This window comes from Mustela nivalis (genome assembly GCF_964662115.1).
Source record: "Mustela nivalis genome assembly, chromosome: 17".
Lineage (NCBI taxonomy): Eukaryota > Metazoa > Chordata > Mammalia > Carnivora > Mustelidae > Mustela > Mustela nivalis.
The window spans coordinates 42,052,528-42,077,488 of NC_139036.1; the positions used below are offsets into that span (position 1 = coordinate 42,052,528).

The 24,961-nt window shown below is 48.0% G+C and overlaps 2 protein-coding genes across 2 annotated transcripts; both read right to left on the minus strand.

Moving 5' to 3' along the window:
• Positions 1–4,466: 4,466 nt before the first annotated feature.
• On the minus strand, positions 4,467–9,807 carry LOC309851448 (keratin, type I cuticular Ha7-like; the record flags this gene model as incomplete). Its single annotated transcript, XM_082706767.1, has 7 exons — positions 4,467–4,602; positions 5,320–5,540; positions 5,916–6,041; positions 6,128–6,289; positions 6,621–6,777; positions 8,016–8,098; positions 9,379–9,807. The coding sequence occupies 7 exons, from the start codon at positions 9,805–9,807 to the stop codon at positions 4,467–4,469; spliced, it is 1,314 nt and encodes a 437-aa protein (XP_082562893.1).
• Positions 9,808–17,539: 7,732 nt separating this feature from the next.
• On the minus strand, positions 17,540–21,625 carry LOC309851181 (keratin, type I cuticular Ha7-like). Its single transcript, XM_082706058.1, has 7 exons — positions 21,078–21,625; positions 20,730–20,812; positions 19,713–19,869; positions 19,179–19,340; positions 18,967–19,092; positions 18,371–18,591; positions 17,540–17,958 (listed from the first exon to the last, which is right to left on the minus strand). The coding sequence occupies exons 1-7, from the start codon at positions 21,567–21,569 to the stop codon at positions 17,877–17,879; spliced, it is 1,323 nt and encodes a 440-aa protein (XP_082562184.1). The 5' UTR covers positions 21,570–21,625; the 3' UTR covers positions 17,540–17,876.
• Between the last annotated feature and the right edge of the window lie 3,336 nt (positions 21,626–24,961).

Genomic DNA, 24,961 nt, shown 5'->3' on the forward strand with positions numbered 1-24,961 from the left:
CCTGGAGATGGGGGATGAGACCATTTCAGATTATTTACCTGTATCCCAAAGGAAACTGAGTAGTAAACCCTATTCCCTAGGTGACTCGGGGGTAGGATTCAAAGAAGCAGTCTCCTCAGAGCCTTAATCCCTTTAAGAATCCTGTCTTCCATGAGGTCTGGTTATTATTTTTTTTTGGTAGTTGGTTCTTTTTGCTTTGGACACCACAGTCGAGTGGTCTGGCTGCCCCACGGGATCCCCAGAGGCATCGTGGTACTTGGGTACGCTTCCAAGCACGTGGAAGAGTTCTCCAGGACACAGTATGGGGTAGCAGAAGAAGAAGAAGCAATATTAAATCAAGCAAGTGAAAGAGGAAGTGTCAAAGGGCCTGAGACTTATGTGGGAAAATGGGGGTGACGCGTGAGCCAGCTGGTGAGCAGGCACACGCCGGCCACCCTTGGGATGAGAGAGATCTACTACCAGGAGAGGCATCTTGGTGGAGGGCCTCGGGGCACGTGTTTAGCATGTCCGGCAACCCTGCAGGGAGAAGGGAGAGGCAAGGGAGGGAGCTTTAGACACAAAGCCCAGCGTAAAAGGGGAGCCTCAGCTGAAGAAGGCTAGGGGACGGCCAAAGGACAGAAGCTCGGTCTGAAATGTGGTTGGGATGGGGAAGATCCGGCAAGATGGGAGTAAACACAGGAAGATTCTCCTTGGGGAGATTCCCAGGCCCTATAAAATCCATCGGAGCCACCTCACCGCAGGATCAGACCGTCAGTCTGAATGGGCAGTCTTAGGCAGATCTGCCTCCAGCCCTTAGCAGTTGCGTACAGGGACCGGGCAAAGGGCTTGAGAGACGGACCACAGGAAGACCTCATGGGCTCATTTCCCTCCCAACCCTGAACTTCTCCCCCTGCAAAATGGGGACTGTGGAGCCTGCTCTGCCTCTCCCGGGCGTCTGGGGCATTTCAAACTGGATAGCCTGTGTGAAAGCACGTTGTAAGTGGTGAAGGGATGGATAGGTAAGTGATTCGGACTGTTTTTCTCTCCTCTTCCTCAGTAGACAGAGTATTTTTAACAATGGCGGCGGGGGGGGGGGGGGCGGGGGTGACCTTCTTTCATGATTTGCAGTCATTAAAATTGCCAGGGTTCTCAGACTATTTTGAAATGAGGTACAACCTTTATTTCTTGTGCTGCCCTTTGTGGCAGAAATTCTCAGCAGTGGTTCTGCTAGCATAAACACTCTACCATTTCCTTCAAGGAAAAGGAACCAAAACAATGGGGTGATTATGGTTCTGTCATCCTGCCCACACAATCGGAGACTTGGGCTACGTGCAGCACAGTGGTTAGGAGTACAGTTGCTAGAGGTAGACAGCCTGGATCTCAATCCTGGCTTCACCACCTACTAGCTGTGTGACCTTGGGCATGTTCCTTAATCTCTCTGAGCCATGGTTTCTCACTCCAAAACAGGGATTATATGAGTTTATATACATAAATGTATCTGTAACTTAGATGAGTGCCATGGCTCAATGAATGTGAGCTTCAGTGTTGGTGACGATGATGGTGATGATGGTGGTGATGAGGGACTGTTTGGTCTCTGAAGAAGCTCTTCACACACACCCCAAACAGAGTGATGCTTCCACCCAGCATTTCTTCCCAGGAAACCCAAACCACTTCACACATACATTACGCACCACACACAGACACACACACACACACAATGTCTCATCAAATCTCCTCTTTTAAGTATAATCAAGGGGCTGGACATGAACTTAAGAAGCACAGGTCAATTACCCTGGGGCCCCACTGACTCATTTCATGTCACCAGAAGAATCCCTCAACCACTCAATGACTCACCTTCTCTCCCTCTCCTTAAAAGGGAAAAGCAATGCTCACCTACTGTCACGGTGCAAGAATAAGTGGGTTTGTTTTGTTAGACTGCTTTGAACTTGTTGGATGAAAGGAGCTTTTAAAGTACAAAGGAAAAGCAAAGGTATTTTGGCCAGGTGCTAAATTAAGACTTACCAAGATTGTTCTTTCTTATTGGGACCTACCCTTAGAGATGTATCACCTGAGACACCTGGCTCAGTGGATTAAGTGTCTGCCTTCAGCTCAGGTCATGGTGACCTGGATCCCAGGATCGAGCCCCATGTCAGGCTCCTTGCTCAGCAGGGAGTCAGCTTCTCCCTCTGCCTGCTCTGTCTGCCACTCCCCCTGCTTTGCATTATTTCTCCCTCTCTCTCTCTTACACACACACACACACACACACACACACACACACACACATAATCTTTTTTTTTAAATCCTTAAAGGGACGCCTGGGTAGCTCAGTGGGTTAAAGCCTCTGCCTTTGGCTCAGGTCATGGTCTCAGGGTCCTGGGATCAAGCCCCGCATCAGGCTCTCTGCTTGATGGGGAGCCTGCTTTCCCCTCTCTCTCTGCCTACCTGTGATCTCTCTCTCTCTGTCAAATAAATAAATAAAATCTTGGGAAAAAGTCCTTAAAAAGAGAGACAGAGAGATGTCACCTGTACCCAAATACCTATACAGCTTCGAAAAAAGAACAGAGGCAGAGTGGAGGAGAAGGGAGGGAAGGATGTGACAGCCTCTGACCCTTCCAGATTCCCTGTGTTGGAAGTCCTGGTGCTTTCCAAGCAAATCAGTCTTTCCCACACAGATGGTGGCCAACAGGTAGGATTTTGGATTTGAGAACAGTCGGAGGCACAAAAACCAGGGCCTGGCTTAAGATCTCTCCACCCTTCAGGCTTGGGACTATGGTCACTCCTCACCAGGATGGGCTGGACTTTGTAAATTTCTCAGCAGGCTACTCTGATTTGGAGATCTCACAGAGCAGAGAGGAGACAAGAACCAGCTTGTGGGGGTTGGTGTGTCAGCTATCCTTTAACACTTGTAACCTCACCAGTGAATAAGACCTAGACCTCGGGGGGTCATAGAATCTGGGAACTAAAACACCCTCTACAACCATCTCATCCAGCCCCTTCAGATGCCTGAGTATCTTCCTCAACACCCCCACCAGGTGGTTATAAAGACCTGCTTGTATGCCTCCAATGATGGGGAACTCACTGCTTCCCGTCTCTGGGCAGCTCTGACAATGCTCTCTGGAGACATGCTGTTCTTGGCCATGGCTGCCTAAACATGGAGCTTCTGGTTCATGTGTCTACTGTCTACAAGGTCCAAGCCAAGCAGCTGCCAGTAAGCTTGCTAGTGGAGCTCATGAGGAAGCTTGGGTGGGTCCATTTGGCCTTCTCTAGACTGATAGTCTGACAGGCTCAGCAACCATCATCCTTTAATACATTCAGCATTTCATAGCGTGCAGGGGAAAGGTGCTGCCTTGATCCGATGAGATACTGCTCACACACAGGATCTATAGGAGGCCACAGCCAACTCCTTCTACAACACATCTGGCCCGTGAGGGGTTCAGTCTCCAAAGAAACGCCCTAACCCTGTGATTCTCAAACTTGAGCCTGTATAGAATCACCTGGAAGGTTCAATAAATCAGACTGCTTATTCAGAAAGTCGGAGGTGGGGCCCAAGACTTTGCATTTCCTAAAAGTCCCCAAGTAAAGCTGGTTCTACTGGTTGGAACACTTTTAGAACCACTACCTCAAAACTTCTCATGTTTAATATTTTTCCCTACAGTGCCTCCAAAGTATGGGCTTTGGGCCTAACTCAGGGAGACCAGGGTTCAAGTCTTGATTCAGCCACCAGATGCTCCCTCATTGTGGGCTTTGTCAGGCCTCTGTTGTCGCAAGATCTCTGAATCCCCAGGACTAAGCCTTGCTTGTCATGGGCCCATGATCACAAAAGCTTACTTTAAGTAGAGCATTCTAGGGGTCCTGGCAGAAACTCTGACCTGAGCTTCTCCTTTGCACAAGGATGAAGGCTCTGCCCTGATAAGGGACGATTTTAGCTGGTGCGAGTATTTTAAAAGCTCTGTGAATCCAGCTCTAATAAGCTTTAGATACTTATGGATACCCAGTTACAGCTGGGTATCTGTCAACGGTGTCATTTTGCTGCAGGCCGATTTTCAACTGTGGTCCTGGCTGCCTTTGCCATCTCCCAGGACCCCTTCTGTGAGGGAGCCCCCAACCCCTGCTTCTGTGGGAACAGCTGTCTTGAGGGGTCCCTCGGCAACACTCTTGGCATAGGATGGAGACACTGACCACGGGCCCTGGACTCTTCGTGCTGCCGAAGTGAGGTTTATTAGCAAAATAAAAACAAGGCTACCTACCACTTCTCAGACTGTGAAGCAACAGGAGAAAGCAAAAGAAGTGTTCAGGACACCCTAAAGAGAGGAAGCCAGAGCTGAGCTGCTGGACTAGAAAGCCCATCAGCAGAGAAGCGTCACCGGGCATCAGTCTCCTGCCCTATAGGCCAAGGGAGCAAGCCCTCGGGGGTCGGGCCTGCGGAATGGAGACAGCGGAGCTGCAGACGGTTCCCATCTCCTGAGTCCTCAGGGCTGAGGAGTGTGTCAGCATCGAGGTGTCGAGCTGGAGCCACAAGAGGCCCGAGGAGGCCCAGAAAGGCAGGGAGAGCAGGGGGTACAGGCTGCAGGGGTTGGGCGGGGGGTGCTGGAAGCTGGGGTCGCACACGGGTTGCAAGGGAGCCTGCGGAGAGAAAAACGTGTTTGAAACACTGACGTCAGAAGTGCATGAAAGACAAAAGTACACAGGCATTTCAAAATCGGAAAAGCAAAAGGGGATTGTAGACGTTGGAGTTCCAGCTGGGCCTAGAAAGTCCACAGTGGAGCTGGGACCAGAGCTCATGGTGCCCCTGTGCAAAACCAGCCCTTCCGGATGCAGGTAAAGGAACACGGACAAGAAAGGCAGAAAGGCTGGCCAAGCAAAAGCAGCTCAGCTGCCCTCCTGATTGACACATAGCCCCCAGTCTTGTTCCTTATTGCTTAACGGGGTGTTACCTCTTGCACCTTACCTCTTGCACAGCACAGTGGGAGGACAAAATGAAAGAAGGGTTGCAAATGCCCTTAGCAATGTTTTTTAACATTGAGCATCAAGAATCCCTGTTACTAGAATACTTCTTCCAGAGAGAATTTAACAAAACCTAAATACACTGAGCTTTCAGTATTTCGGCCCCCCTGTGGCAGTGACTGGCATCTGGGAATATAACGTGGTCAGCAGAATGGATGGCATGAGCTGAAAAGTTCCCTCACACCTTCCCTTATGTCCAAGCAGCTCACCAGGCTTACCAGGTAGCAAGTTTGTCCCCAGAGATGCAATCTGCCATGCCACCCCTCCTTTCAAATCATCCCCACAAAAGGGCTTTGTTTTTATACATGACATTGGCACAAACATTGGGATACACACTTGCAGTCCTCGCTCTCCAGAAGTTTCCGGTACGTGTTGATTTCGCCCTCCAGCCGGGCCTTGACGTCCAGCAGCACCTGGTACTCCTGATTCTGCCGCTCCAGGTCACCCCGGATCTCAGACAGCTGCTCCTCCACGTTGCTGATCAGCACCTGCATCTGGGCCAGCTCGGTGCCGAAGCGGGCATCAGCTTCACACAGGGAGTTCTGCAGACAGTCTTTCTGTAATGGCAAAGGTGGAGGCAGGTGGAAAATTGTGGACTGTAGCTCTCAGTCTCTCCAGTAAGACTGTGATACCCCGGGGTATTGCCAGACCTGGAGAACAATCTAGCTCCTGTTAGAAGACCTCAGATAGAATAACCAACAATGTGCCATTGCTCTTCATTGCAGACACAGGATAAGTGTGCAGGACCTGCCCCATATGGGTGAATGTTCATTCCCCAACATCCACATCTATGAGAAGGTTCTTGCACAGGCAAGGAATTTGAGGTTTGAACTGTGTCCTGGTCTATATTTAAGGGGGGCCGGTACTGAGCCAGGAACTGCTCTTGGGAGTGGGAGCCAAGCAGAGGCCTCTAGGTGTGCACAGGAACTCACCAGCGTGTGCTGGGCCTGAAGCTCCACCTCCAGGGCGTTCACCGTGCGTCTCAGCTCCAGGATCTCTGACTGGCAGCACCGCAGCTCCTCGGAGCACGACATGTCCTGCTTGCTGATGCTTTCAGACTGAAGCACAAGGCCACAGAGACATGATCAGCAACCTTCCCATGGGAAAGCCGGGGTCCCTCCCAGCTCTGAGACAGCACCCTCACCTGATCCTGGAACCACTCTTCCAGATCATTGTGGTTGGTCTGCACCACGGCCTCATAGTGGCACCGCATCTCCTGGAGCACACTGCTCAGGTCCACAGTGGGCTCAGCATCCAGCTTAATCTGGAGCTTGTCCCCCAGTTGGCTCCTCAGAATGTGGACTTCCTGTGGGCACAGGAGGGGGACATCCCAGTCATGGAGTCCCCACTGCCCTCCACCCCAAAGCCTCATCTCCCACTATCTACCCTCCCCAGTGATTTCCCTGTGCTCCTCTGCAGATAAGGCACTAGCCTAGCATTAGCCTAGCAACTTCCAAAGGCTGTGAATGAAGAGCAATTTTCTACTGAAAGCTGGAGCTCACCTCCATAGCTATTGAGGTTTAACCACAGGGCAAGACCTGCAGAGCTTCCATCCTGAGCAGGAAGAAGAGCTTCACTGCTCCCCCCAAACGAGCCCGAATTCATCCCAAGAAAGTCTGACACAAAGGGCCATGTACCTGCTCATGGTTCTTCTTAAGGCAGAGCACCTCCTCCTTGAGGGATTCCAGCTGGGCCTCCAGGTCACATTTGGCGAGTGTGAGGTCATCCAGTGCCCTACGCAGGCCACAGATGTCGGCCTCCCCCAGCTGGCAGAGCGAGTGTTCCGTCTGGTACCTTTAGCAGGAATGATATAGGAGTAGGGGGTAGAGAGCAAAGGGGCCCCAGGACACTGGCAGCCATTCTACCAGCATCCTTCTGCAGTCTAATTGTGAGCTGGCATTTTGTAGGTGGCACACTCCCAGCCCAAAAAGCAATGGGGTATGTCCCATTCATTTGACACTAAGCACCACTAGGCAGAGCGGCCAGTACTGAGGGTGCTGGGGTAGACACATGGTCAGCATCTGCCCTCAGGGGCTGATGGCCAAAGACAGGGCAGCAGAGTAATCTGACAATTGCCATGCCAGGTGATCCCCACAGACCCTCTTCTTCCATGCCCCCTACTAAGGCAGACTCTGGGTCCTCTCTCAGATTAGAAGCCAAACGCTTCTTTTTTTTTTTTTTAAGATTTTATTTATTTATTTGACAGAGAGAAATCACAAGTATACTGAGAGGCAGGCAGAGAGAGAGAGAAGGAAGCAGGCTCCCTGCTGAGCAGAGAGCCCAATGCGGGACTCGATCCCAGGACCCTGAGATCATGACCTGAGCCGAAGGCAGCGGCTTAACCCACTGAGCCACCCAGGCGCCCAAGCCAAACGCTTCTAATGGGAGGTTGGAAATGGCTTTCTTTAGCCCCAGAGGAGTGAGGCTTCTACAGAGCTCTGAAGAAAGACAATAAAACACAATGCTCCTTCCTGTTCCTGGGTTGGACTTTCTCAGGTGGCATAAATCTTTTGACCTTCCCAAGCCTCCATCATAGACAGTGGAGCATGATATTTGTTGTGAGTTCCTAGTGCTAGTGCTCACAACTGGCTGGGCTGCAGCATGGAAACACCCTCATGGAGGCAGCAGAATTTGGTAGGAAATGGCCTTCGGGGTAGGAAATGTGGTGCCGGTTCCAGTCCTACCACTCAGTAGCCACGTGGCTTCAGACAGGTCACTTCAGAGCCCCGAGCTTTGGTACTTTCACAAGGATGGAGCCATTACTGCCCTGCCTACCTCCCCAGGTCCTGGGAACAATAGCAGCAAATGTATGATGTATTCTCAAACATGCCGTGAACCATAAAAGCTAAACAACTGAGGGGCAGAGGAGTGTTCTTTCAAGACCTTGGACATCATGCCCTCTCTTTCCTCCTGCTGTAACTATCAGTTTGGGATCTTGGTCAATTATATCTCTGATGCGAACCGCATCACAAGAGACAAGAAATTAGGCTAGGCACCTGCCTCCTCCCTCTGCCTGTTCTACCCCAACTCACTTGGTCCTGAAGTCATCTGCAGCCAGCTTCGCATTGTCTATTTGCACGACCAGCTTATTGTTTTCAGATTTGGTGCACAGGATCTGGGGAAAGAAAGTAGGTTTAGTAAGTCCCTATCCACAGAGCCAACAATGGCCTCGGGTCAAAAGAAGTTGCATTGGCTGAGATTCAAACGACAACATCCCCTTGAACAACACAAACTCCCAAACATGTAAGAAATGCTGCTGTGATACAGGGTTGGGGCTATGCTTGAGGATGCTTGGCAGAGACAAAAGGCATAGAGCCAAAAGAACTGGGAGATGGAAAGGAATAGCAAACTGAACATATAAGAGAGACTTAATTTTATTTTGCCAGCCATGATACTTAACCTGATATAAACAAGATCTGAAATCTAGGCCACAGAACAATGAGCTAGCTGGTTATGAAAGCTTTAAATGAAGGGGGACAGATTCTCGATCAGAAGTCCCTTATGCTGGTTGGCCAACTTCCCCAAAGGTCTTCTGTGAATCTATCCGGGTTTCTGTGGCCCCTATTTGACATGATTTGCCTTCCTATCTCCAAAGCAAAGGTGTAGTTTCTTAAGAAGCATTGGATTGATTATCAAAGGGGCCAGTAGCTATGCAGAAGAGACAAATACTACTGAATGGACATATATTGGTTCATAAAAGGCACTAGAATACACTGCCTTGTACTGCGCCAGAACTTAGGTTGCACTGTTTTTGCAACTACAATGTTAGAATTGTTTTTTAAGATTTTATTTATTTATTTGACAAAGAAAGATCACAAGTAGGCAGAGAGGCAGACAGAGAGAGAGAGGAGGATGCAGGCTCCCCGCCAAGGAGAGGACCCAATGTGGGGCTCTATCCCAGGACCCTGGGATCATGACCTGAGCTAAAGGCAGAGGCTTTAACCCTCTGAGCCACCCAGGAACCTTAATGTTAGAATTTTAAGTACCGAGACTAAGTAAACATAGACTCAGTATCCTGGAGAGATTCAATTCCAACATCTCATCTTTTACATATTCCCATTCATCTGCACTCGAGAAATTATCTTCCCACAACCAAAAAAAAAATTTTTTTCAACAGTGGCTGTTTCTACTTCCAATCCAGGCCCTGAAAATTTTGTGCAAGTGTCAGTAATCTTTTTCTATAAAGGGCCAGACAGTAAATATATAAGACTTTGAAGACCATGAAACTCTATCACAACTATTCAACTCTGCCATTAGAGCACAGAAGCAGCCATATGCAATACATTAATGAATGAGCATGGCCATGTACCAATAAAACTTTATTTATAAAATCAGTCAGTAGGCCAAGTGGGCCATAGTTTACCAACCCTTGATCTGAAGCACCACAAACCTCACCTTCTGCTGGAGCTCCTCAATGGTCTGGAAGTAGGACTGGTAGTCTGGACACATGGTGGACTCGTGACATTTGCTCGACTCTCGGATCATGGTCTCCAGCTCCTCATTGTCCCGCTCCAGCTGGCGCACCTTCTCCAGGTAGTTGGCCAGACGATCATTCAGGAACTGCATGGTCACCTTCTCATGGCCATTCGGGGCACCTTCCACATAGTTCTCACAGACTCCAATGTTGCCGGGAATGTTGCAGGTCCCTGGCAAGGGGCAAGCGGTGTGGCAGCTGAAAGGCATACAAAGGCTGGGTTTGCCCAGAGGGGTTGCCCCCACACGCGCTCGGTTAGCATGTGCCAGGATGGCTGACAGGCACTGAGAGGCAGCCTTGGTCTCCGGAACCTGTCCGCTGAGAAGAGAACTACAGCGATGAGAAGTCATGGTGCTGAAGGCCAGACGTGTGCTTTGCCTACAGTTAGATTTGCTTGAAGTAGAAGCCTTCTTCCTCCCGACCTTATATAGGTCTGTAGTGGGTGTTGGTGCAAGAAAACAGGCATTTTCCTCATTAATATTTATGTTGATTCTCATACAATCACCCTATTAGTCAGTGATTTTTTGTCTCTTATAAAGAGTTAATGAGCTCATGAAAGAGGCCTTCACCCACACAGGATACTTCCCCTCACTGCAGGGTCCTAGAACACAGAGAAAATGAGGTCTTTTTCAAGCCACATTCTGTGGCTTATGTCTCTTTCCCCTCTGTCAGCTTATGTCTGTGAGGTAATCAAGAACCGGAGTCTCCTAAAATCCCCTCAAAATCTCTCCCACTCCAGTATTCTTTTCCTGCCTCCAAATCTTCCTGTCATGGCAAAGTCTAAAATGGTCATCAATCAGGCACATTGAGGAAAGCAAAACAAATCACAATTGGTTTCTTTCAGCAGGTGTGTATAGAGATCTCCACTGTGGGACACAGCTTAGCCTGCTTGGAGGGAGGGGCTTAGATTTTAGTAAAAGGAATAAGAAAGTAAATGACCTTTACTATAAATGCAATAAGAGAAGAGGTTTAAAAAGAAGCTGCATAGATTTTAAGAAGAGAGCACACTGTGTGACTAGAAAAAGACTTCATGGAACAGGGAGCATTTAAGATGTGTTTTGAATGATAGTTTCCAGGATACAGTGGGACAGAGACTCACAGAGACCAAAATGAACAGAATCAAACGTGTCTGGAAAATGGAAGATAGTATAACTGTGCTGGCATTTATAAGGAAGACACATATACCAGCTCTGGAAAGCTGCATTCAGTTCAGGTTGTGGGAAGCCTTGAATGCCAGGACCACCCCCATATATAGCCTTCAAGTAAACCCAAATCAAAGGTGGGAATCTGTCCCTGGAAGCTGACTCTCCCCAAATATGAGGAAAAATAAAAATCTATGTTCCTTATGGAGGAAAGTAATAGAGAAGAGATGAAAGTCTCCAGTATCATCATTAGAGGACAACATCAGGCCAGAAACAACAAAAGAGAAACCTAACTTCCAAATTGATTTTGGTGTCTGAAAACTGAAGAGACACTTTTTAATTACCATGGGTCAAAGGATAATGAGAAATTAAAGTATTTTAAATGGAATTAAAATGAAAATAACACCTATCAAACTGATTTGGGCAATTAAGACTTCCCTGTGCAAGCATGAGACAAATTAGCTTAGGAGGTGGGGGAAAAAAATTCATAAATGAAACAGGGTAATCTGTGATTCTCAAGAAATAAAATTATGTTTTTGTGTATTAGAGTCTATAGGCTAATTAAGGCAGGCAGTGATTAGTATTTTATGGTGTCTGTTCTCAGGCACCTCCCCCTCCTTTCCGGCAGCTTTCCTTGTAAGACATTGGTCCTCTCACCCACTGACTCCCTCTTCACCTTGTTTAAGAAGATACGTACTCAAGAACTTTGATCTTCCATCTTTTGAAACTTGGTACATTTCTTTGAAATGCACCTACCTTGATGGTCCTTTACTTAGCAGACTGTAAAATAAAATTTAAATTTCCTTAATCTTCAGACACACTCAGCGCATCAGAAGCTTTATGGCCTCCTCTATTCCTAAACAAATAAGCCCGTGGCCAGTTGTTCAGTAAGCTCTGGAAAAGGGCAGCCAGCCAGCTTCTAGGCTATGCTAACGAAGACGCTGCTTTGACCCCATTCCTGAGATGAATGCATTCACCAGGAGGGCCCTTGAGGCAGTAGCTACATGTTTTAGGTAGCTCTAAAACATGGAATATGAGCCAAAGGAGATCTCAAAGTCCTCTAGTCTAAAGCCCTTTGGCATTAAATGTCTTCTGACAACCTTCCAATTCATTGTCCAGGCCACCGCTCCCCAGAAGGCCCCTCCCGTCATTGGTCAACTGGGCCCCTGTGGCTCAGTTTCCCAGGCTTTGGGCAAGATGCTAGAGTCAAGAGATAATAACAGCTAGCTCTGTCTTCTGGAGTTATCATACAGGGTACAGTTAGAATGTCCTTTATGCAGAAAGACATCTCTACCTCCGTGCTGTTTATGGCTCTTGCTTTTATTTGTTCCTGCATTCATTCAATAAACATTGAGTGAGGACCCATACTGTGCCAGGCAGGGTCTGATGTTGGATGCTGGTGGTATGCTAGCAAGTAAGTCAGAGAGTTTGCCTTTAGTTAATTTACTTTCTCGTTCTACCCATGGGGTCCCACAGAGGATAAATCAATCATTCGGCCACATGGCAGACCTTCAATTCTTTCTAATCCCCTTTCCATCCTGAATACATTCCTATGAATACATCCCATGGAGTCTCTGTTACTCTTTTTTTTTTTTTTTAAGATTTTTATTTATTTATTTGACACAGAGAGAGAGAGATCACAAGTGGACAGAGAGACAGGCAGAGAGAGAGGGGGAAGCAGGCTCTCTGCTTAGCAGAAAGCCTGACGTGGGGCTTAATCCCAGGACCCTGAGTTCATGACCTGAGCCAAAGGGAGAAGTTTAACCCACTGAGCCACCCAGGCACCCCCTCTATTACTCTTAAGTGAGGACCCTAGAATGGAATTTCTGATGAGCTGGCATTAAGAGGCTGCCAACAAATGGCCCAGCAAACCTTCTTGCCCAGGACTCCTGTGTGCTCTATGCTGATCCCTCCAACTCTCATATACAATACAATGTCTCATATACAATCAGTGAGACCCATGGGAACACTTCCCCCTTAATTACTCTATGTATGGATATGGGCAATATTTACCAAGGCAGAGGCTTACCACCATCTGTGAATTTGTCCCAGTGAGCTACTCCAAGTGATTCAATATTCATATAACCTCCTCCAATGTTCAAAGCCCTTTCAAGTCACCATGAGGATTGCAATGATGAATCAGAGAAGTGCCCATCTCTGAAAGCAGAAAGAGCAAAAAGAGCAGAGGGGACTCAGAGCAGAAAGAGAAATAGTTCATGTCACTCAAAGGAAAGAAAAGTCACAGAGAGAGCTGCAGGCATGGGGTGGAGGGTTGGACATCAAGAGACTTTAGCTGGAGCTTGAAAGACAGGTAAGATCTGGACAGGCAGAGGAAAGAGGGAAAGAATTTCTAGAAAACAAAGATAACCACAGGCACACACTTGGAAGCAGAACCATAATGGTGGGCTCCAAAGAAGCAGGGGTGCAACCTCAGGAATGCGAGCATGCAGCCAACAGAGGCCTGCCCCAACAGAGATAACTTTGAATAACAGAAAAATGTAGACCCCCAAGAGTCAAATAGCATTTTTAAAGCCTATAGAAGTGGAATTTATACTAATTTATGCAAAAAAATCATCTCCTTATATTTTTATAACTTCCACACAGTTGATTCTCAAACTTTAGGCTGTATCAGAATCATCTGGAGGGCTTGCAGAAAGACAGATTGCCAGAGCCCCATGCCAGGGTATCTGAGTCAGTAGGTTTGGGGTCAGGCCCAAGAGTCTGCATTTCTAACAAATTCTCAGGTGATACCAACTCTGGGGTTTGGGGACCACACTTTGAAAACAGGACCTCTGTTCTACAGAAAGAGAAGAGCTTTCTGGTGGCCATCATCCTACATAAATGAAGCCCAATGTAGCAAACTGGTATTTGATGCATTCAGGAGGGGCCAATGTTTGTGCACACTTGAAATGTGTTAGCATGGGTTGTCTTTAATATAATAAGCAATTCTGTTTGTTTTCATCTTTCTAGTTTACTCTTCTTCACAAAGGTTTGTTTTCTAAGAACATCTAAGACAGAAGGAGAAGGGAGGGACCAGAGGGGAAACCCATACAGTGTTTGTTAAACCTGTGGGTATGAAGTCTGCCCACAAGAAACAATGTCTGTAGCGGACAGATGAAGGTCAAGTGAAGTGGTACTGATTAATATCTACTAGGTGCTGGGAATCTGGCTTGGCAGTCACACAGAATTTCATGACTCTCTCTCTCTCTCTCTCTCTCTCTTAACACACACACACACACACACACACACCACATATTCAGAGTTGAGACACACTATCACGTTTGACTACCTACTATGGGCTCCCCAGTATTGTACCTCAGGCTTTAATCCTTTCAATCACCCTGCAAAATGGTTGCCAGTATCCCATTATAGAATAAGCAAAAAGCTCAGAGCAGTTAGGTTACTTGTCTGAGCTCCCAAAACTAGAAAAGGAAGTCCGAGAAACATTAGCTCAGGTCAACCAAGACCCTCAAACCCAAGCCAAGGCTTCTTGCCAGCCACCACGGACACCCATTCTATCCACGTGCTCCACTCATCGAACCAGTGCCGCAGTCCCCTCTGGGCTGCACACTCATCCAGAGAGCTAGGAGTATAGCGGGGAACAGGACAGAGTCCTCTGAAGGTTTTGACTAGACAAGAGAGATGACCAAAGGGTAGTTTAGGAAAAGCAGCGCCCAGAATGCACCCTGGGATGGAAACACTGAATCTCCATTCTGCACAATCTCCAGCACCTAGTGCAGTGCCTGGTACATAACACATACCCAGGAACTGTTCAATGAAATGGTGAAAGGCTGAAGTGTGTGCAGGATAAACTCAGTACAGAGGAGACGAGGCAGACGGAAGAGGAGAAAGTTCCTACAAGATCCCTAGCAGCATGTGGTAAAATCAGGAGTGCTAACAGAGAGGAAGAGAAGGGGGCAGACATGTTACAAGAGGACTCTACCAAAACACTACAGGGCTGAGTGATATGGGGTGATCAAAGGAGAGACAGCAAAAGTCTTTGAGGTCCCTGGGTTCCTGGGACAAGAATGGGGTGATAAGGGAAGCCGGGAAGTCAAGGCAAAGAGCTGGCTCGAGGGGGAGGATGCGGACTTCAAGTTCTGAGAACGTGAAATGTGGCCCAGCGGGACTACCCACCAGGAGGACCGAGGGAAAGGCCTGGAGCCACACGAGAGCAACCTGAGTGGCTTGGACTCACTGAGACACTCTCCAGAGTCTCTGAGATTTCTTACACCTGGCAGGCAGGTAGAGCCTGGGTTGAGCTAGCCCAGAGGCTCCTACCTGAACCAGGCAGTGATTCTCCAAGGGAACGTCCCCTCTCCCTGCCAGAGGGGACATGGTGAGGAGGATATTTTGGTTAGAGGGAGTGTCATTTAAAAACAAACCGCCTGTGTTCTCAATGAGCCTTTAGCCATGACGGGCCTCAGTATTCATATTTTTGAGAGCTAAAACAACATTAAGTGAGAAGTGAGGGTTTTTTTTTTTTTAATATTTGTTAAAGAAAAGCCACAGATAAGGAAGAAAAAAAGGCTGAGAAACACTAAATTAGGTGACAAGAAAACAAAGAAATGATTCAATGAGATGAACTCGGGGAGATTATTATAAGTGGCCAACAGAAGGGGCAGATTTGATTTTGTTCTTAGTCAGGAAGACGAAGGGAGGAGGATGAAGGAGTGGTGAGGCAAAGCGTTAGCGATCGCACGTCATGGACCACAACGCACAAAAATTAGTATCTAAATAAAAAATGTTCCTGTTCGGAAAAGTCCAGAATTCCACCTCAGTACTCTTGGCTTCCAGGAGTACACGGTGGTGGGAGCAGACATGTGGGCCCTTCCCCAAAGCTGGCTCAGTGACTGCCAGCCTCTGTCCTGGGGCCTGCAGCCAGCTACCCTCACTCCTTCCACTTTGCTGGTATTTGGGAGAAATGGCATTTGGAGTAAAAAACAGGCAATGAGTGGAGAGGCCTGCAGAGGCCTGCCTGGTGTTATTGTGTGACGCCTGGAAAAAAAACATTACAGATCAGCACATTGGTAGCGCAGAGGTAGTAATCTGAAAACTAGTGGGCTTGGAACTTAACTAGGTGGCTCAAAAGAGGATCTGGTTCCAAGCCAAGAGAGCAATAGTCTCAGGGGGAAAAAAAAACAATCAACCTCATTGAAATCTAGACACAAAACTAGACACTGCATCCAGGGTTCCTATCAGTCCAATATGCGAGGACAGTGGAACCAAGGGAGGCGGGAGGGCCCAGGGTGGAATGTACAGACGCGAGAACCGGTCTGTGAATGGAGAAGTGCTTGGGTTTTGGCACCAGAGGGCGCCCTGAGCTGCCGGGCATCATTACGGATGATTGTAAAACCAGTGTCCAGGTGCCCTGGGCCAGGCAGGATAGCCACCTGCCAGCTAAATAGCCACTTGCCAGCTTCCCTAGACTGCAGTGCCCCCTGTGTCGGAATAGCCTTTCCTATCACATCCACTAACCGTGGGGGTCCCAAATTAGAGTGCATGCAGATTGTGACCTGGCCGGTCAAGGCAGGAACAGGCCAGATTTTCACGACCATGTTACATGAAAAAGTTATGGCCACTCCTTATAACATACGATTCTTGTGAGTTACTTATTAGAAGGAGGCCCACAAGAGCCCACTTGTCCTCTAACAGCCCAAAGAATGTCTTTTGTTTGTTTGATTGGTTGGTTGGTTTGGGTTAGGCCATTTGGAGAGAAACACTAAGCTCCAATAACAAGAGTGGTTGGTTTTCCTTATTGCTTAGAAGTGGACAAGGAGGATGGTCAAACTTCCAGGCCACCGACTTGGAAATACATGGCCCCTGATCCTGCTAATGGGTTCTGCTATCAACTCTTCAGTCCCGCTTTCCTTCTAAGAAGAAAACGTCATCCCTGTTGGTTCCCAGGGAGCCCCATAGGCCAATATCCACTGAACACCCTCTCTATGCCAAGAGCATTGTATGAATTATCCCTCAACAACAGTGAAGGGGAAATAACATTTTTCTACTTTGACAACTGAAGAGTAGGTCTCAAAAGAGTGTAGTGGCCTGGCCACTGAACTGGGGTCACAGAGGGTGGGATCTGAGCCCAAACTGGCCCAACTCCAGAGCAAGTGCTCTTTCCGCAATACTATGCTACCATGCAGAAGAACCGAATCCGCCTTGGTCTTTGGACCAGGGTACACAGGGGAGCCAAAATCTGAGAGTTTTATTCTTGGACACGCTCAGCCCATGCCAGATGCTAAACTGACTTGGACAGCAAAGAAGGCACATAATCTCACAAGTGCTATGCTGCCATGCCTGGCTGTGACCCACCTGAGTCTGGGTCAGAGCCATGTCCAAATGGCAGACAGGCATACGAAGCACTCACACCAACTGCATTCCTCAGTCAGCATCGGTGCTCCAAAGGCATCAGCAGTGGAGACCGGCACACATCTCTCTGGAAGAAAATATGCCCAGGACCCAGACAGCTGTCCCCAGAGCCCAATCTAAGACAGTATGTGGTAACACCATGCCTCCGTAAAAGGGACAATCTGAATGAGAGAGAGAACTTGGCAACCTGATCAGGGCAGTTCTCAGCATGATCTCCCTTTGGCTAGCTTGGAAATCTAAGTTGTGTGATTTTGCTCTTGGACAAAATCAAGAGTCTGAAGATGCCAAAAGCATGATAGAGACATGTTAGTCCTGAGCTATTCTAAAGGAATTCAAACCTGGCAGCCAGCATGGCTTGCTTTCACCAGTCCATAGGAATCGATGGGCAAGGTAAGTACACATCCTGTGTCAGCAAAGGGCCTTCATCCAGAGGCTAAGACCCCAATGCCCCCAGAGAGATCCTGGCAGCAAAGAGACATGTTGGAGCCAGCGACCACCCAAGGTCTTGAGGGCCAGAGCTCTTGATCTCCCCATATACATTGCCAAACACCAGAAGTATAGAACTTAATGCAGGAAGGAGGTTTATTGACCATTTTGTACAGGAATCCAATTACATCTTAGGAGAGGCTGAAGCATTGGAGTAGAACCAAAATCCCAGAAGAGGTACTGGGAACAAACAATAGCTCAAGTGAAAGACAATTACAGCTTTGGGGGAGAAACACAGCCTAGGGACGCACAGGGAGCGACTGCTTAGAAGTTTCTGTTACACTTTGATTCAGTGAAAATGCCTCCAGTGAGTTTGGTCTTCCTGGAAGGAAGACTAAGCAGGTGAGGGCAGCCAGTCTTGACCTTCCATGCTGGCATTCAGACCTTCAGAATTGGGTCTCAGCGCTCGTGCCACCGGCTTAGAGAGGGCTGCAGGTGGCAGGGGCACAGCCTGGACAAAGGACACAGGAGGCAGCCATAGAGCAGGGATTCATGGGGAGTCTGCAGGGAGAGAGAGAAAGAGACAGGAAGAGTTAGACACAAGAGGTGCAAAGGTGTCTCAGGGACGCACAGAAAGGGCAACACCAAATACGTAAAGGACTTGGGTCTACCACCATGTCACAGGGCCGCATGAACTCCATTTGACCAGTTCCTCGTCTACCCTCATCTATGTTTTTCCACATCCAGGAGCCCTCTGGGGGGACTTGCCTTAGGAATCAGCTCTTCATATAACAACTGACCCACAGGGGAGTCTGCACACAGCAGAGAGCTGAGTGCGTCCCTTAGCCAGCATGCACAGGGAGCTTTGTTCTTTCAGATGACATCTCCTTCCACAACCCCATCAGTTATCTCTGAGGACCCGCCTGACCATCAGGTATGTATCTCGGGCAGAAAAAGACCCAATCACACATACTTGCAGTCCTCGCTCTCCAGAAGTTTCCGGTACGTGGCAATCTCGCACTCCAGTCGGGCCTTGACGTCCAGCAGCACCTGGTACTCCTGATTCTGCCGCTCCAGGTCACCCCGGATCTCGGACAGCTGCTCCTCCACGTTGCTGATCAACACCTGCATCTGGGCCAGCTCGGTGCCGAAGCGGGCATCAGCTTCACACAGGGAGTTCTGCAGACAGTCTTTCTGTAATGGCAAAGGGGGAGGCAGGTGGAAAATTGTGGACTGTAGCTCTCAGTCTCTCCAGTAAGACTGTGATACCCCGGGGTATTGCCAGACCTGGAGAACAATCTAGCTCCTGTTAGAAGACCTCAGCTAGCAGACCTCAGCTAGAAGAACTAACAATGTGCCATTGCTCTTCTTTGAGGACGCAGGATAAGTGTGCAGGACCTGCCCCATATGCCCCAGCATCCACATCTATGAGAAGGTTCTTGCACAGGCAAGGAATTTGAGGTTTGAACTGTGTCCTGGTCTGTATTTAAGGAGGGCCGGTACTGAACCAGGAATTGCTCTTGGGAGTGGGAGCCAAGCAGAGGCCTCTAGGCGTGCAAAGAAACTCACCAGCGTGTGCTGGGCCTGAAGCTCCACCTCCAGGGCGTTCACCGTGCGTCTCAGCTCCAGGATCTCCGACTGGCAGCACCGCAGCTCCTCGGAGCACGACATGTCCTGCTTGCTGATGCTTTCAGACTGAAGCACAAGGCCACAGAGACATGATCAGCAACCTTCCCATGGGAAAGCCAAGGTCCCTCCCTGCTCCAAGGCAGTGACCTCACCTGATCTCGGAACCACTCTTCCAGATCATTGTGGTTGGTCTGCACCATGGCCTCATAGTGGCACCGCATCTCCTGAAGCACCCTGCTCATGTCCACGGTGGGCTCCACGTCCAGCTTAATCTGGAGCTTGTCCCCAAGCTGGCTCCTCAGAATGCTCACTTCCTGCAGGAACAGAAGCAACCACATCCTGAGTGAGGAAAGGGCTTTGGACAGAGCAGATGGCACCTGAACCTCTCCTCCAGACTAATAGCTTGAGGGGTGCCCCCACTCGTGTGCTGATATGAAAGGTCTTGCCCACAGTCCACTGGGAAGAGCCCATTTGGACGCCTTCCTAAACTGACAAGGCAAATCTTTACAGACAAGACACTCTCTTTCCACCACCTCCCACACAGTCAGCCTGACTCCCAGACCCAGATCAACTCTTCATCCCGATGCCAACTGAGCCCAGGTTCGAATCCTAGAGCCCCAAGCTGAGCAGTGCTCTCCTTCCTGCCCAGGGCCCTCCCCCAAGGGGCTGCAGTCCTCGGCCCAGACCTGTTCGTGGTTCTTCTTGAGGCAGAGGAGCTCTTCCTTCAGGGACTCCTGCTGGGCCTCCGGGTCAGCCTTGGCCAAGCTCAGGTCATCCATGAGCTTGTGCATCCCACACATGTCTGCCTCCACCATTTGGCGCAGGGCGTGCTCACTCTCATGCCTTCCAGCACAGGAAATGCAAAGTCAGTGGGACACCAAGGACATGTCCTCTCAGCTGCCCCTGGTTCCCACCAACGTGGATCCTCATTTCCTCAATTCATCAACATTCACCCTATTGGATCCTGTAGCTACAGAGCTCATGGTCAGGACAACTATCATTATGCCCACTGGATGGGATGAAATGGGAAACTGAGGCTCAGAAAGAATAAATGGATATTCCAGGATTGTCCACTTGGTCAATAATAAATACGCAGATTCAACCAAAGTGTTCAAACGAGAATGCAGTGTCCATCCGGCTAAAAAAGATCATTCAGCTGGAAAAGAATGGCTTAAAAGTAAGCCTTCTGGACCTAAAGCTTTCTAGTTAATCCCATGGATTAATCATTTTGCAGGATTTTTACACCTTTCTCATTCATTCAATTGCAACTCTTGAAAACAAGGAATTACAGTGACAATTTCTCCCACCGATGAATTTGGCCAAGAGTCAGTGCATCTGTCAACAGCCAATGCATTGAAAGTTTATTCTTACAATGACTTGATTTTGTTTCTGGCTCTAATACCAAGTTCTCTTACCTTCTAGATGTGGGGAGAAAATGACATGGGACCTGACCAATCTAGATGATACTTCCTCTTTTTGTTTCAATGCTTTTGTTCTTTTTCTCCTATATAAGGACAATTTCTAGTAATAGTTGTTAAATTATGGTTTGGAAAGGAAGAATGTGAACACTTAGGTATTGATCCATTAATGCTTCTATCCAGCAACTATTTTCAAACATCTACTTTGGGCAAGTACCATGATGGGCATCTAGAAATAGAACAAAAAAGAGGAGTCACTCTGAGCCCTCTTCTGGCCCTACTTACTTGATTCTGAAGTCATCAGCTGCCAGCTTGGCATTGTCAACTTGGATAATCAGCCTGGTATTCTCAGCCTTACTGCACAGGATCTGAGGAAAAGCAGGAAGACAGTTCGCACACAAAACATCATACTCTGGGCCCCAGCTCTACAGGTAGCATCTACACTCATATTCGAGAGAATCCAAGAACCCAAAGCTCCTTGAGCCTTCAGGACTATGTCCTATGGGTGTGAAGCTAACAAATCTCTCACTGACTTGGTTCTGGGGCAAAGGTATGTTTAATGGAAAGGAGAAAAATGCCATGCCCTTCCACCTTCCTCAGACCCAACGCAACCCAGGCTACTCTAAACCTCACCTTCTGCTGGAGCTCCTTGATGGTCTGGAAGTAAGACTGGTAGTCTGGGCATATGGTAGACTCATGACATTTGCTTGACTCTCGGATCTTGATCTCCAGCTCCTCATTGTCCCGCTCCAGCTGGCGCACCTTCTCCAGGTAGTTGGCCAGACGGTCATTCAAGAACTTCATGGTTACCTTCTCATGGCCATTCGGGGCGCCTTCCGCATAGTTCTCACAGACTCCAATGTTGCCAGGAATGTTGCAGGTCCCTGGCAAGGGGCAGGCGGTGCAGCAACTGAAGGGCATGCACAGGCTGGGTTTGCCCAGAGGGGTTGCCCCCACACGTGGTCGGTTGGCATGTGCCACGGTGGCTGACAGGCACAGGGAGGCAGCCCTGGCCTCTGCCCCAGGCTGGGTCACAAGGTCCATGGAGGGGCCATAGACACTTGTTGGGGCAGGCAACCTGGTGCTGCCCGGACACTGGGATGAGCTGATGTAGCAGGAAGTCATGGTGTTAGGCTGAGGTTGCACAGAAGGTTGAGAGCAGCTGGAAAGGCCAAGCCACTGAGTCTGACAACCTCCTTCCCTCCTGGGCCTTTTATACCCCCATCCCAGGTGGGTGTTGGCTCCATGCTTTGACCTCAGTGCCTCGATTCTCTCCCTATTGTTGTACGGTCATCCTGTTACTCAGCTGTTTAGTTTACTATTAAGAGTTCCCCGCCTCATTATAGGAATGTTGATGAATTTGTGGTGCCCTTTGATTTTTTATATCAGGTTATCTATTGACAAAAAGTCAGAGATTTCTATTTCTACCCAACAATCACCAGCAGTTAATTCAACTTCTAGACATCCTTTCTCTGGACTGGGCCAGTATCTCTATGGATGTGGACACACTCAAGGATAGACTCTTTCAACCAGTGATCTTTGTAACAAAAGGGACAATGACTCCTGTGCTCAGGCTCACCCAGACTTTCCTTGGAAGAGAAATACTAGTTTATAAAACTGGTAAGTCTACAGATACTTGATCATTGAGAGGTCCGATTTTTTCTTTCTTCTATCCTTTACACTGCACACTCCCCTTAAGAAGCTTAAAAGCATTAATGCATCCAGAAACATTAGAACTGGCTAAGTTTTGGTTGACTAGTCACAATCAGTTTTCAGTCATTCACTTGTTCAGCATGTTTCCTGAACATTTCCTAGAACTTGGGCAGTGTGCTGGCTCTTGAACATGCAATGGCCCCTATTCTTCAGGAGAAAAGGGTACCCCAGAAACCTCACGATGTCTTCAACAAATTTGAATGAGAACCATTGATCAATGGGAATTGGTGTAAGAGAGGATCCATGGTCCTAACCAAGGATATTTCTAGTATCTAGAGCAAAGCTACTAACAAACAACAACAACAAAACAACAATAACAACAACATAAAAAACCTTTTATTTGACCCAGAAAAGGGAACTAGGAGGGGGTATAGCTCAGTGGTAGAACATCTGACTGCAGAAAAGGGAACTGGGACCAGAGCTCAAAGGATATCTAAAGAAAAGTTCAAGAACTAACATTTATGAAGATGTAAGGTACAATAGCTATTCTGTGGTATTCTTTCTTATTTAATCCTTACTACCTATGAGGCAGCTAGTCATAGCCTCAGTGTGCAGGTGAAGAAACTAAAGTCCATCTTCCAATTCACAGAGAAATAAATTGTCAAGAGCTTGATTCTGTCTAAGGTCTATGGGGCCCATTCATTCTCTTCCTACCCTGCCATGACCCCCAGTGAGAACAACTTATGTACTGCCTGTGTTGTTGCTTTGTTGCAGGACTTAGTTGTTGGGCAACTTAGTTGTTGGACTTAGTTGTCGCAGGCTTAGTTGTTGGGCTAGAGGCTAATGTGAAAAGAAATAAAATATCTGAGGATCCTTGTGTTCCAGCAAAAGAAGATACCTACACACAGAGCAGAAAAGACCAAAAAATGCACACAGAAAGTCATATAAAAAGTCAAGAGTCTAAAGTGGGCCTCACATCCCAGAGATTTTTGTTAGAGACCAAAGCAACCATGGGCTGTGAGGTCAGAGGTCACCCCTCCAGAGTGCTAGAGGGAAAGTAGACGGACCAAAGAATGGAGGAAGTTAATCAGAGAACAGCCCAGGAGAATATAAACAGGTCTTTTCTCTAATTCCTAAAATTTAAGAAAAAGCATCTCTAAGAAAACCAAATGGGAGGCAGTGGGTATAAGTATTGGTGAGACCTGGGCTCTTAGAATTCTCTCAAAAAGAAATAAAGAGATCTGGAATTCTTCCCAAAAGGAAAACCCATTGTGGGGTCAGTGCCAGTTACCCTGAGGTCACCAGTGAATAATCCTTTACAAACACTATAATTAGGAGACATCACCAGACTTGGCCTTCCCATCCTTCAGAGGCTTCTAGGTCCAATCTGCATAAGTTCCATCTTCAAACACCTCTTTATTTCTCTCTTGCCTCATCCCAATGCATCACTTTAATCCAGAGAATTGGACCATTACAGTCATTTCCTTTGATTTGCTAAATAGGCTCCACGTTGTGGCCCTACTTCCTGGAAGGATTTATCCCATTGACTGAAATTATGGTTCCTTCCATCTCTCAGGACACACGCCACTTGTTACTTCTTGGGCTTCACAGCTGGAGTGTTGATGCCCTCCATGGCACCCCTCTCTAAAGTCCTGGCTTGGACTCAGCGTGGTCTGTTTTACATAATGACACTGATGCCACCTGTTGCTCTTAAAGAAGAGGGTTCTGCTGATTTTCTTTTGTCTCAAAAGAACTGGTAGTAAGTGGAAGGCATGAGACAGGTGTTTGAGATGGTGTGAGCTGGGGGGGAGCCCATCCTTGACATCCCAGTCTGCCTCCTTTCACTCCCTGTAAAGAGACCAACATATGGGCCAGGTTGTGTGGAGGGAAGTCCTGGCGATGAGTTGTGAAAAGAGAGGCAGTCTAGCAGCCCTCCCTCATTCACAGGGACCACCCTATCGCTCTTTGGGAGTACAAGTTTTAGAGTTATAGTTTGTCTTCAGGGCTAGGTGAAGCCCTGGGTCGAGAACAGCATCATTCAATGCCGGCGCTGGGACTTACCGAGACAACTCTTTGTGAAAGAGAAAGCAGTGAAATTGGAGCAGCCCAGGGTTAGGATCTAGTCTGAAGCTACCTTATCTGTTGCCAAGGGGAGATTCTGAGGGTGTCTAAGGAAGCAGGTGCTGTCCACATGCAGTGTGCTCTGTGTGTATTGCACCAGGAAGATGTCAAACCACAGCATGTGGTCCATCCTGATCCAGCTGTGTCCATACACCCTCAGACATGTTGGATGCGGGGGTTCCAGGACGGACACCTTCAGGGACATTTGTGAGGAGGGGGTTCTAGGATGGACACCCAGAAGGCCACCTCAAGAGGCTTTGAAAAAGACCAAAAGCTGCCACTGTCTTCTCTATTAAGTGAGATTTTATGATATGATTACTTGGAAATCTTGTCTGATTTAAGGATCTTTATTAATAGTTTCTGCTTGATTCTTATCCCAGGTTCTCTAGGGCATCAGAGACTAGCTGATAAAAACAATTATCTGTACTTCCTCTCTCCAACCCCTGATAACAGGTTTCCTTTATAACACTCTAGGGCAGCACATTTGCCTTTATTTATCTCCTACCCAGGCCCATTATGAAGCCCTTTAATGCAACATAGCAGTGTAGTTAAGGCCAAGAACTCTGGACCCAGCCAGCCTGGATTCAGATTTTGGTTCTACCATTTACTAGCTGTGAAAACTTGGCCTGGTGGCTTGACCTCTCTGTGTTGAGATTTCTACATATGCAAAACAGAGGCAGTAATAGCACCTAGCTCATAGACTTGTTTTAACTATTAAAGAGTTTGATCTCTGTAAACCACTT